A 12,523-nucleotide genomic window follows, 5' to 3' on the forward strand; every position below is an offset into this window, starting at 1 on the left:
ATCAATCTATAAAATAATAGATAATTTTATATTATCTTCAGTTTAGCATATTTTCTCTTGACCAATACTGAAATTTATACATTAACATATTTATAGATTCTAGAAAACGTAAGAAACATCACAAATGTTAGTCACAACTTGATTAAATTTATTCTCTTTCATTACTAGATATGATAAATTTATTGCTTAAAGAATAGTTCAGTATCCATAACAAATTTAAATGTTAAGTGTAGAAACAGTATTCCAAACGGTTATATTTTAGAATCCACAGTTTTTTGACACAAGATAACACACTTAGGAAAAATAACAATAAATTGAATAATATTATTAACTTACCACCCACATTTTTTCTTATTTTTATATCAAATGTTTTAAGCAATATCCACTCCCAATTTATAACAAGTCTTATTTTATTTATTTATTTATTTATTTTTACCATAAGGGGATCGCAACCCTCGGCACAGTATGGTCCACACCACGCTCAGCCAGTAAGTGCACCGGCCATCCCTATACAGGATCCAAACCCACGGCTCACCCAAGTGAGCCACAAGGCTGGCCCAAGTTTTATTTCTTTATGTTCACAAACGTAATATATGTCCAGTATAGAAGTTCTACTTATTTTAAATAAAGCAAAATCCACCTATTTTCTAAGCTTGGTTTGAACATCCGAAAGTCACTGACACGATGCGAATGTTTCCCATTTCATTAAATGAATTCTCATGGGAATAAAATGAGTATGTGACTGAATCCTAGCTTTCAATAATAATGCTGATTGTTATCAAATATTAATTAGGCATCAATTGAATAAAAACTGCAGAAATGTATATTTAAGTAGCATATTTCTAGTAGACTCTAATAACATTGTAATCAAACACAGACTTAGGAGATGGTAAACTGAAAATACGTGAACAGGAAAACATGTCTATGTATAAAACAAAATAAACAGTCCAATATTCTATGGAGCTAGATTTTCCCCATCTCTAATATCCATGATTTTCGGGAATATCTCCATTAAAGGAAAGATTCACAGGGATGAAACAATTTGTCATATTATTGGTTCCTACAACCAAAAAATATTTTGCTGAGATTTGCCTTAAATTCACAGAACTAGACAGAGAAATTCTTAAATTAATATTGCTTAAAGCCAACTGCAAAATATAAAGTGAACAGCATAATTAAAATGAGCATTTGGAAAATGAACATTCAAAATACCATCTGTGAGCCTGAAGTTTCTATATGATTATGAACCAACTATTTATAATTGTTTTTACCCCATCATCTTTGACACTATAAACATGAAATAAACTTAGGCATTACCTTAAGCCACCAACATATTCTTGTTTTTCAAATATAGTGATGTCAGAGTAGCCCAATCGTGCCAAAAAAGAAGCACAACTTATACTTGCAGGCCCAGCACCAAAAAGAGCAATCTTTGCAGAATAGGCTTCAGACATTTTTTCTGGAGGAGGCAGAGAAGGATTTCGGATCTGTGGGATTTTCATTGCTTTGAACACCTACAGAAAATTCAATTGCCATGGTTAAAATTTTTAAACTAACTTTTACATCCTCAAGCATATTTTTAATGTTTCAAATCCATTAATGTTTTAAATACAATGAGCACTACATTTTCAGTATTAATACGGCATTCTTAAAAGTCAAATTTTGTCAAGTCGATGAGGAACTATGGCTAACTAACTCTCAGTCTGAAATTCCTTCCTCGAGTCACACCTCCTCTGGGAAGCATTCCCAACTCACCTTCCCTATTCCCACCTCAAAGCCAACTTAAGCACTCCTCCTTTGAGCTCCAAAAGCATAATTTGTAAGTTTCTAAAATAACCACTTAACATATCTGTTTACGTGTTATATTTCCTTGTCAGTAGAATGTTAGTTCCTTGAGTCAGAAAATATGTCATGTCTGCCACCATTTCCCCATTTTCCATATATCAATTCAACCCCCATTTACACCTTTTTATACTATTATTTTATATACATTTATAACCTAACTTGGTTCATATAGGTGTATATGTGTCTCCTTTTAAGTTAAGAAATAAAATAATATTTTATGGCTGAAACATAGAGATTAGCTTCTTTCTGAAAGTGTCACAGTAAATTTTAAGAATCATGAATTATTCCCTCTTTATGGTTCTCCCTCCCCTTAAATTTTGTTTCTCTCAGCCATGTTTTGTACTTTTTGTGTACAGGTCTTGCACATCTTTTGTAACATTTATTACTAAATATTTTATATTGTCTGATGCTATTTCTTAAAACTTGGAGTTTTTTAAATTAAAAAAAAGAAAGAAAATATGTTATGTAAATGCATTACCATTATACTACCAGCAGTTAACACTAACCTGGCACACAGTACATACAATAAATAATTTCTTGACATGTGCTTCTAGTTATGACAGGTTAACTTTTGAAGGATAACATTTTCAAAACCTGGTTGAAGCATTGGAGAGCTAATGAAGCAAGCCAGACTTGGAGTGGCCAAGAACTCAGAGAGAAAGGAACAGCAGAGAAGTGAGATGACATTTCAGGAGTAACTGTTCCCTCAAGGGCATCTGACTTTTTGTTCCTTTTTTTTTAAATTGAAACATAACTGATGAAACATATTTGTGGGATACAGAGTTGAATATCAACACCTGTGTACGATATGTGATGATGGAATCAAGAAAATTGCTACATTCATCATTACAAAATGTAATTGTTCTTTGTGACCCTTTATCGATTTCTTGCTAACTCCACTTTCATTCTCCCTTTCCCAACTCTAGTAACCACAGTTCTGCCCTCTCCTTTTGAAAGTTCAACACATTACTATGATGGTTGTATCTTTCTTTCTTTCTTATTTATGTATTTTGTTATTTTTTTAGCTTCCACTTAAGAGTGAGGATATGCAGTATTTCTCTTTCTGTGCCCAGCTTATTTCATTTCACATAATTTTCTCTAAGTTCATCCATGTTGCTGTGAATGGCAGAATTTCATTCTTTTTTTTACAGCAGAGTAGTATTCCATTGTGTATATATACCACATTTTCCTTATCCAGTCACCTATCAATGGACATTTACGCTGTTTCCATCTCTTACCTATTGTAAATAGAGCTCAGATAAACATGGGAGCATAGGTATCCTTTTGACATTGACATGATTTCCATTCTTTGGGGCATATACCCAGCGGCGGGATTGCTGGATCATATGGCAGTTCTATCTGTAGTTGTTTAAGAAAACATCTTACTGTTTTCCATAATGAATGTACTAATTTACAGTCCCACTAACAGTGTAGAGAGGGATACCCTTTCTCAGCATTCTTGCCAGCATTTGTTATTCTCTGTCTTCTTGATAACAGCCAGTCTAACTAGGGTGAGATTATATCTCAATGTGGTTTTGATTTGCATTTTCCTAATGTTTAGTGATGTTGAGCATTTTTCAACGTGTCTATTGGCTATTTGTATGTCTTCCTTTAAGAAATGTCTATTCAGCTCCTTTATGAAGCTTTTAGTTTTATATAATCTCATTTGTTTATTTTTTCTTTTGATGCTTATGCTTTTGAGGTCTTACTCATAAAGCCTTTGCCCAGTCCTACAACCTAAAGTGTTTCTCCTATGTTTTCATCTAGGATTTTTATAGTTTCACCTCTTATATTTAAGTCTTTAGTCCATTTTGAGTTGATTTTGGTATATGGTGAGAGGTATGTGTCTAATTTCATTTTTCTACACATGGATGTCCAGTTTTCCCAGCACCATTTATTGAAGAGGCTGTCTTTTTCCCAGTGTATGTTTTTGGTGTCTTTGCAAAGATTAGTTGGCTGTAAGTATGTAGATTGACTTCATTTTTGTTTTTGAAATGTATTGTTCTCTAGCTTTTGGGGGCAGGTCATTTTCTTAATTTATTTTTAATTTACTGTTTTATTTTTATTTATACATATTTATGGGATACAGAGTTGACTGTCAGTATTTGTGTACAGTATGTGATGATCAAATCAATATTATTAGCATTTCTTCACTATAAATTGTAATTACTTTTTGTGTCCCTTACCCAATTACTCCCATCCCCCCTTACCCCTACCCTTTCCCCAACTCTAGTAACCATAGGGTTTTTCTCTACTTCTGAAAGTTCAACATTTTATTATAGTTTTTCTTTCTTTCTTTCTTTCTCCTTCCTTCCTTTCTTTCCTCTTTCCCTCCCTCCCCCTCCCTCCCTCTCTCCCTCCCTCTCTCCCTCCCTCTCTCCCTCCCTCTCTCCCTCCCTCTCTCTCTCTTGGCTCCCACTTATGAGTGAGTACATGTAGTATTTCTCCTCCTGTGCCTGGCTTATTTCATTTAACATAATTTTCCCTTCTCCCAAACTCATTCTATGAGGCCAGCATCACCCTGATACCAAAATCAGACAAAGACATAACAAAAATAGAAACAAAACAGGTCAGTATCCTTGATGAACATAGATTCAAAAATCACAAGCAAAATATTAGCAAACAGAATACAACAGCCCATCAAGAAGACTACATCATGATCAAGTAGGATTTACCCCAGGAATGCAAGGATGGTTCAACATATCGATAAACTCAATAAATTCAGCAAATCAATAAATCTGATACAGCACATTAACAAAATCAAGGACAAAAACCATATGATTATCTCAAAAGGTTCAGAAAAGGCATTTGACAAGATTCAACATCCCTTCATGATAAAGACTCAACAAATTAGGTATAGAAGGGAAGTCTCTCAACACAATAAAAGTCATATATGACAAACCCACTACCAATATCACCCTGAATGGGAACAAGACAATGATGCCCACTCTTATCACTCCTATTTAACGTAGTATTGGAAGTGCTAGCCAGAGCAGTCAAGCAAAAGAAAGAAAGAAAAGGAATCTAGATTTAAAAAGACAAAGTCAAATTATCCCTGTTTGCAGATGACATGATCCTATATATAAAAAAAACCTAAAGACTCTACCAAAAAACTCTTAGAGCTGATAGGATACAAAATCAACATACAAAAACCAATAGCATTTTTATATTCCACCAACAAACTAGCAGAAAAAGAAGAAAGCAAGCCCATTTACAATAGTTACCAAAAAATAAAATACCTAGGAATAAATTTAACCAAGGAGGTGAAAGATCTCTACAACGAGAACTAGAAATCATGCCATTTGCCATTTCCTAGCAAAGGGAGCAAGCTTAAGAGTGTTGAAGAGGACCACAGCTCAGAAGAGACAGCAAGAGAGATTCTGACAATCTTCTAGAACTGGAAGACATAATATTTGGAGAATGCAGAAGGCCAGTAACAGAGCAGAAGAAAGTGCATCAAAATGAGCTTAATTCTTGAGCTGCATAAGACAAAAGGGTAAGGCTCTAAACAGAAAACTTCTGTGAGCAGGAAGGGTGCTTTTTGCAATATGATAGCCTAGAGGAAACAAAAACTGGGAAGCAGGAATGACTAAAGAAGCAAGAGCCCTAGCAAACACCCCAGCGTACAGCTAGAGGGCTACACTCTCTAAGTGGGGCAAACCAGAGGCAGACAATCAACCCGGCCATGAGTAAACTCAGCCCCAGATTTGTGTGAAGGTAACTGGCCCTCACTCTATCCACCAAATGATAGAGTGGACCTTCTGTGGAGGATAATAAGGCAACCTTGTATCTACAAATTTTCATATACAATGCTTGGGGTTTGATTAAAAAGTCCAGGCCTGCCAAGAAAAAAAAAAAATCTAAGAAAATAAAAAGATATGCAAAATAATGTAGCAATTGTAGTTACCAAATACAGACTATATAATAACAATGATTAATAAGTTCAAAAATTATATAACAAGAATGTGAACTTCACCAACAAACTGGAATTTGTTGAAAAATAAAATAAATTTTAGAAGAAAAAAAGTACAAAATCGAAATAAAAAATTAGATAAATGTATTTAATAACAGGCCAATAGTCATTAAACACATACTATGTGCTGGGCTTTAAGTTAAATCTCTATCATTTACTCTTTAGCAATCCCATTATAGGGGTACAATTATCATTTCCATTTCCCAGATGAGGAAACTGCAGTCAAGTGCACATATGAAGGACTTTATCCTAAGGCTTTTTGGCTCCAGAGCCTGAACTATTAAGTGCGCTCATTTTCAAATTTTTATAGTGATTTTCAATAGTAAATTCATTATATACCTATAATATTTCAATAGGAAATATATAACTAAAAAGTATTACATGAATTTATCATTCCCAGTACACTTAGAATATATTCGAGTCATTCTACTAACAACAATAGCTGGCTGTTTTATTATATATATATATTTTTTAATTAATTTATTTATTTTTTTTTACATTTTAAGATGTTGTTGCAGAGCAGTTGGGCGGAAAAGGGAGAGAGGAACCGGGGGTAATGAGAGGAGGAGGAGGAAAGAGGGGGGTGTGGTCAAGGCTCATGGGTCCCCCCTCATTCTGGCAGGGTAGCCCAGGGGGTTTCCAGCAGTGGCTCAGTGGTCCTGGCTGTTATACTTAATAAATTAATGTTACAAACCAACAGTTGTTCATGAAGTGTTTGGAAAACACTGCACTATGCAATTTGGTTTCCCACCACATTATTCTGCCATGTGAGAAACTAAGGCAGTTAGGTGCTTTAGGAGGACGGTTCTTGTTATCAGTAATAGTATTTTATATTTATACCCTTTCTTAGTAGACTTTATTTTGTAGAAGAATTTTAGATTCACAGCAATATTGAGTAGAAGGCACAGAGATTTCCAATGTTCTCCCTGCCCCCACACTTGCATAGCCTCCCCCATTATCAACATTCACCACCAGTGTGGTACATTTGTTGCAGTTGGTGAGCCTACATTGCCACGTCATTATCACCCAAAGTTCATACTTTACATCAGCATTCACTCTTGGTGTTATACATTTCATGGGGTGGGAAAAATTTATAACAAGTGTCCTCCATTACAGCATTATACAGAACAGCTGCACTGCATTAAAAATCCTCTTGTCCTGCCTATTTATCCCTCCCACACTCCTGGTAACCACTGATCTTTTAACTGTCTCCATAGTTTTGCCTTTTCTAGAATGTTACATAGTTGTAATCATATAATATGTAGTCTTTTCAGATTGGCTTCTTTCATCTAGTAATATTCATTTAAGTTTCCTCTGTGTCTCTTCATGGCTTGATAGCTAATTTATTTTTATTGCTGAATAATACTCCATTATCTGCGGCTGTACCAGTTTATTTATCCGTTCACTTACTGAAGAGGATCTCTGTTGCTTCCAAGTTTTGGCAGTTATGAACAAAGCTTCTATAAACATCTGCGTGCAGGTTTTTGTATGCACATAAGTTTTCAGCTCCTTTTGGTAAATACCAAGAAGAATGACTGTTGGATCATATGTTTAATTTTGTAAGAAACTACTACACTGAATTCTAAAGTGTCTGTACTGTACTGCAATAAATGAGAGTTCCTGTTGTTCGACATTCTTGTCAGCATTTCGTGTTCTCTGTGTTCTGCACTTTGGCAATTTGGTATCATCTTATTTGTGTTCCTCCCCAAGATTCATGTTGAAAATTAATCACCAATGTTAGGAGGTGGGGTCTTTTGGAGGTGATTAGATCATGAGGGTGGAGCCTCCTGAATTGGATTAGCACCCTTATAAAAGAGGTCCCAGAAAGCTAGCTACATTGCCCCTTCAACATGTGAGGACACAATGAGAAGGATCCATATACAAACAAGAAAGCATGTCTTCTCCAGATACCAAATCTGCAGGCACCTTCATCTTAGAATTCCCAGCCTCCAGAACTGTGAAAAATAAATTTCTGCTGTTTATAAGCTACCCAATTTATGGTATTTTGTTAAAGGGGCCTGAACAGACTGAGACACCACTCTAATAATATAGTGGTATCTAATTGTTGTTTTAATTTGCATTTCAATGATGACAAATCATGTAGAGCGTCTTCTCATACAGTTATTTGCTGTCTATATATCTTCTTTGGTGAGATATTTATTAAAATCTTTGGCCTATATTTGAGGTATTTGTTCTCTTATTGTTGGGCTTTAAGAGTTTTTTGTACATTTTGATAACATTCCTTTTGGAGATATGTATTTTACAAATGTTTTCTCCCAGTCTATGGCTTGTCTTTTCGTACTCTTTACAGTGTGCTGCAGAGAGGAAGTCTTTAATTTTGGTGAAGTCTAGCTTATAGGTAATTTCTTTCTTGGATCCTGTTGCTGGTGTTGCATGTAAAAAAAGTCACTGCCAAACCCAAGGTCATTTAGACTTTCTCCTATCTTATCTTCTAAATATTTTACACTTTTGCATTTTACACAAAAGTCTATAATCCATTTTGTGTTGATTTTTGTGAAGGGTTTAATATCTGTGTCTACATTCATTTTTATACATGTGGATGTCCAGTGGTTCCAGTACCATTTGTTGAAAAGACTATCTTTCCTCCATTTTATTGGTTTTCCTCTTTTGTCAAAGATAAGCTAACTATATTTATGTGGGTCTATGTATGCAATCTCTACTCTGTTCTAATGATCTATTTATCTATCCTTTCAATAATACCATACTGTCTTGATTACTGTAGCTTTACAGTAAGTCTTGAAGTCAGATAGTGTCAGTCCTCCAACTCTGTTCTTCTCCTTCAGCATTGTGTTGGCTCTTCTGGGTCTTTTGCCTCTCCGTTTAACCTTTAGAATAAGTTTGTCAATATCTACAGAACAACTTACTGGGGTTTTGATTGAGATTGCCCTGACACCTTGACAATATTGCATATTCCTAACCTAAAACATGGCATATGTCTCCATTTATTTAGTTCTTTCATTTCTTTCATTAGAGTTTTGTAGTAGTCCTCATATTTATCTTGTAAATATTTTGTTAGATTTATATCTAAGTATTTCACTTCTATGCATGATAGCATAAATGGTATTATATTTTTAATTTCAAATTCTCATTGTTTATTGCAGGTATAAAGGAAAGTGACTGACTTTTGTGCATTAACCTTATATCCTGCAACCTTGATATAATTCCTTATTAGCTCTAAAAGTTTATTGGTGATTCTTTCAAATTTTCTAAATAATCATGTAATCTGTGAACAGAGAGTTTTATTTCTTCCTTCCCCATCTGTATAAATTTTCTTTTTTCTTGTCTTATTGCATTATATTTATATATTTTTTTAATGTGTTCTGTTTCCTATAAATGTTGTAGCACTTGGATTATTTTAAGATTATTTTAAATTTTTTCATCAGTAGTAGTTAACAAACTTTTATAGAGCCCTACAACATAACAAGCACTGTATTGTAGGGAACAATTAAAAGGCCCTAGAAATGGCCCCAAAAGTTCTAGTTGGGGGCTTATTACAAGGTAAACTGCTGTGAAATTATCTCTAGGCACCAATAACTGAGCACTGATTATCTGCTAAGCACTCTGCTGAGAACTTTACACATTTTTTTTTCACTTAAAAGCATAGCATACAATTTGACTTTCCCAATAAATTACAAGCTATTCAGAGAGTCTTCTCTGCAATCTGTAATCCCAGAGCATAACAGAGTTTACCACAAGTAGGCACTCAACAAAATTTTGATGAATTTCAAAATACCCGCACTCCAGTGACACACTTCAACAAATCAGTAAAAGTCACCAAAGAAAACAGTTCTACCTTGGTGATAATGAAGGACAGTTATTTATAAGTGAATATTCTTCTTGAGGAGTATTTTAAAATAACTTTCCCTACATAATCATCCTTTGACTTCTGACATTTCACTCATCTGGAAAGTGCATTTATTTCATCAGTCCAAATTGACTTCACTAGCATTTTCTCCATAATTTCCACATTATTTTGAGGTAAGGGAGAGATTATCCTGATTTTAAAAATGGAAAGATTGAGATGCAGAAAGGAGCCATGGGATCTTCCTCCAAGCCTCCTCACATTCTGGAGACAGAAACAGCGTAATTTTCTAATCATTATATCATGTTCTACAAATGAAAAAGGACAGAACATTGTAACTGTAAGAATATTTACCAATTGTAATTTGAAGGTAACTCTTTCATTTTAATCTTTCTTACTTTCTAAAATGGTACATAATGAAAATAAACATGAACGTTTGATAGCTGTAAATCTTCCTCAATTATTCTGTTTGTTCTTACTATCCAAGCAATAGGAAAAATAACCTATAGGGAAATCTTGACAAATAGAATATTCTTAGGAATTTCAGAACATCTCCACTAGCTGAAGAATGACTTATAAAAGTATGATTGCCTTCTGCATACCTCATAAGAGGTTTATATTTTGGCAAGTATTTAACTTGGTTTCATGATAGAATGAAAATAATTTCTAAAGAGGTATTATTTTATCAGTTTAGGTCTGAGAGAAATCTTAGTAAAAATAATACATCGGTTTTCATTTTGCTGGTTTCAGTTTCTGGTGTTATTTAATTAGCAGGATGACAGCCTGGTTTGAATGCCTGAGTAAAGAATGATTGCTATTTGTACATTCAAAAGTTACCTCAAATTACATGCCTTCTTGGAGCCATGTCTATGTTATTTTCTATGTAACTTGCTTCTTTTTTAAAAAAGAAGTCAAAGGAAATACTGATTACATACTATTCTATTCACTGCATTCATCCTTTGAAAAGGAATATACTTGGGCAACCAGACAGTTTTCTTCACAGCAATTAAACAAGGGACATCAAAACTAAGAACAGTGTTTCAGATGTATTAGAAATGTATTAGGAAAACTTTATGTCATGGCAAATTTTTAACTATCAAAATTATTTATGTATTAGTAATTCTTAAAGATTTTGTTTCATAATTTTTATATTATTAAAATAGATATTATTGAGACACATCTGGAAAGATAAAAAATATTGTTTAATTTGAAATCAGAATATTCTGTTTTATTCAATTTCCACTTCGATTTGGTAAATATTTTTATGTGCCCTGTATGTTCTACACATCAGTATGAGTAATAACACAGATCTTCTATTAAGTATCCCCATGAAAAAGAGTCCTCATAAATATTTTAAAAATTAAATATAAAAAATTTATTACAATGCAAACTAGTGCATGATTCATTTTTACGATGGTGCTCTGGGAGGGTAAACCTACCTAAAAAAGAGGAAAAGTTAACACCTGAGACAAATCTTTAAAAAACCATACATACATGTTATCTTGAAGAGTACTTCACACCTCTCTAAATGCTAGCTCTGAAATTAAGTGAGTAATAATTACTTCAGCAATTTATTGTGAGGACTGAATAAATCAATGATGATAACTTCCTGTGATTAACTCCATCTCTTTATGAGGCACTCTCAGGGGAGCTTAAAATTTTTATTTCCAATCCTAACAATCTTCAAATTTAGGTGTGATTACTTTTATATACAAAAGAATTGATTCGTAAGTTATTATTCTTACATTATAGTCCATATTCTTTAGATTATACTAAATGTTATCTTTGGCATTTGAGGCTGCACAATTGAATTAAAAAGTCTAAGTTGACCAAATATGATTTGAAAACACAGGTGTTTGTATTTTGGTTATGAGTAACTTTGCTCATCCAAAATCATAGGCAGGCTCAAACCAAACAATACAAGAACCCAGTTTAAATTTCACTCAACTCAACTTCCTTCCCTGTTAAACTGTCTACTATGCTTCCTAGCTAAAGGTTCCCACAGTACTGTCTCACTCTCCTTTGTCAGCACTTCATATTTGCTTTCTTAATTGTCTTTATTCCTATCTTGTTCATCACTGTATCCTTAGCACCCCAACCTAGTACCTAGTTAGTCACTCAGATATGTGTTCAGTGCTGGAGTCGGACATTAAAGATGCCGGGAGACAGGCAATAAATGTTGTATCTTGCTGGGAACAAGAGGATAATAAGGAGACAAGAGAGAGTGACAGTGACACGGTAGACTGGAAAGATCTCCCTCCTCTACCTCATCAGATTCAGATGATTATTCTTAATTAACATGATTTTTCTAGAAACAGCAGTAATGATTAACGATGAAGCCAATGATATTTATAAGCAAACTAATAAAATTATAAAAGGCAAGTGGTTAGAAGGCATCCATAATTGAAATGTACTTGTTATTATGTAATAAGCCAGACAATTATTTATTAAACTATTTTCAAAGAGGTAGCTTTTTGTTTTGTGAAGCATCACTATTTTTGCTTTTATGCTTTTACTCATTATTTTTCCATTATTTTCATGTTTTTCTCCCATGGGTTTGTTCTCTTTCTAGCTGTCTGAGATGAACAATAACCACTTACACATAATCTTTCTTCTACCCTGTTATATACACTTAACACAACAAATTTTCACATAAAAATGACTTTAGCTGCATTGCACAGTTGGTCATTGCAAGTTGTCAGTCAAGTCTAACTATTGCATAATTTCTATTGTGAAATTACACCTCTTTAACCCATGAGTTATTTACGAATGTGTTTTTTAAATTTCTGACCATAAAATTGTTGTTATTTTCACTTTGACAATATTTTTACTTTTTATTCCCAATTGTGTTGTAGAAAAAATAGTCTGTTTATACTGATTTG

The 12,523-nt window shown here is 33.8% G+C and overlaps 1 protein-coding gene across 1 annotated transcript in view; it reads right to left on the reverse strand.

Annotated features, from left to right (window-relative positions):
* DPYD (dihydropyrimidine dehydrogenase) overlaps positions 1-12,523 on the reverse strand; it is an 855,274-nt gene that overhangs the window by 607,215 nt on the left and 235,536 nt on the right. Inside the window, exon 6 of the mRNA XM_063105846.1 lies at positions 1,318-1,514. Within this exon, the coding sequence (XP_062961916.1) occupies positions 1,318-1,514 (197 nt within the window). The remainder of the gene's footprint in view (positions 1-1,317; positions 1,515-12,523) is intronic.

This window comes from Cynocephalus volans, chromosome 8 (assembly GCF_027409185.1).
Source record: "Cynocephalus volans isolate mCynVol1 chromosome 8, mCynVol1.pri, whole genome shotgun sequence".
NCBI classification, from domain to species: domain Eukaryota; kingdom Metazoa; phylum Chordata; class Mammalia; order Dermoptera; family Cynocephalidae; genus Cynocephalus; species Cynocephalus volans.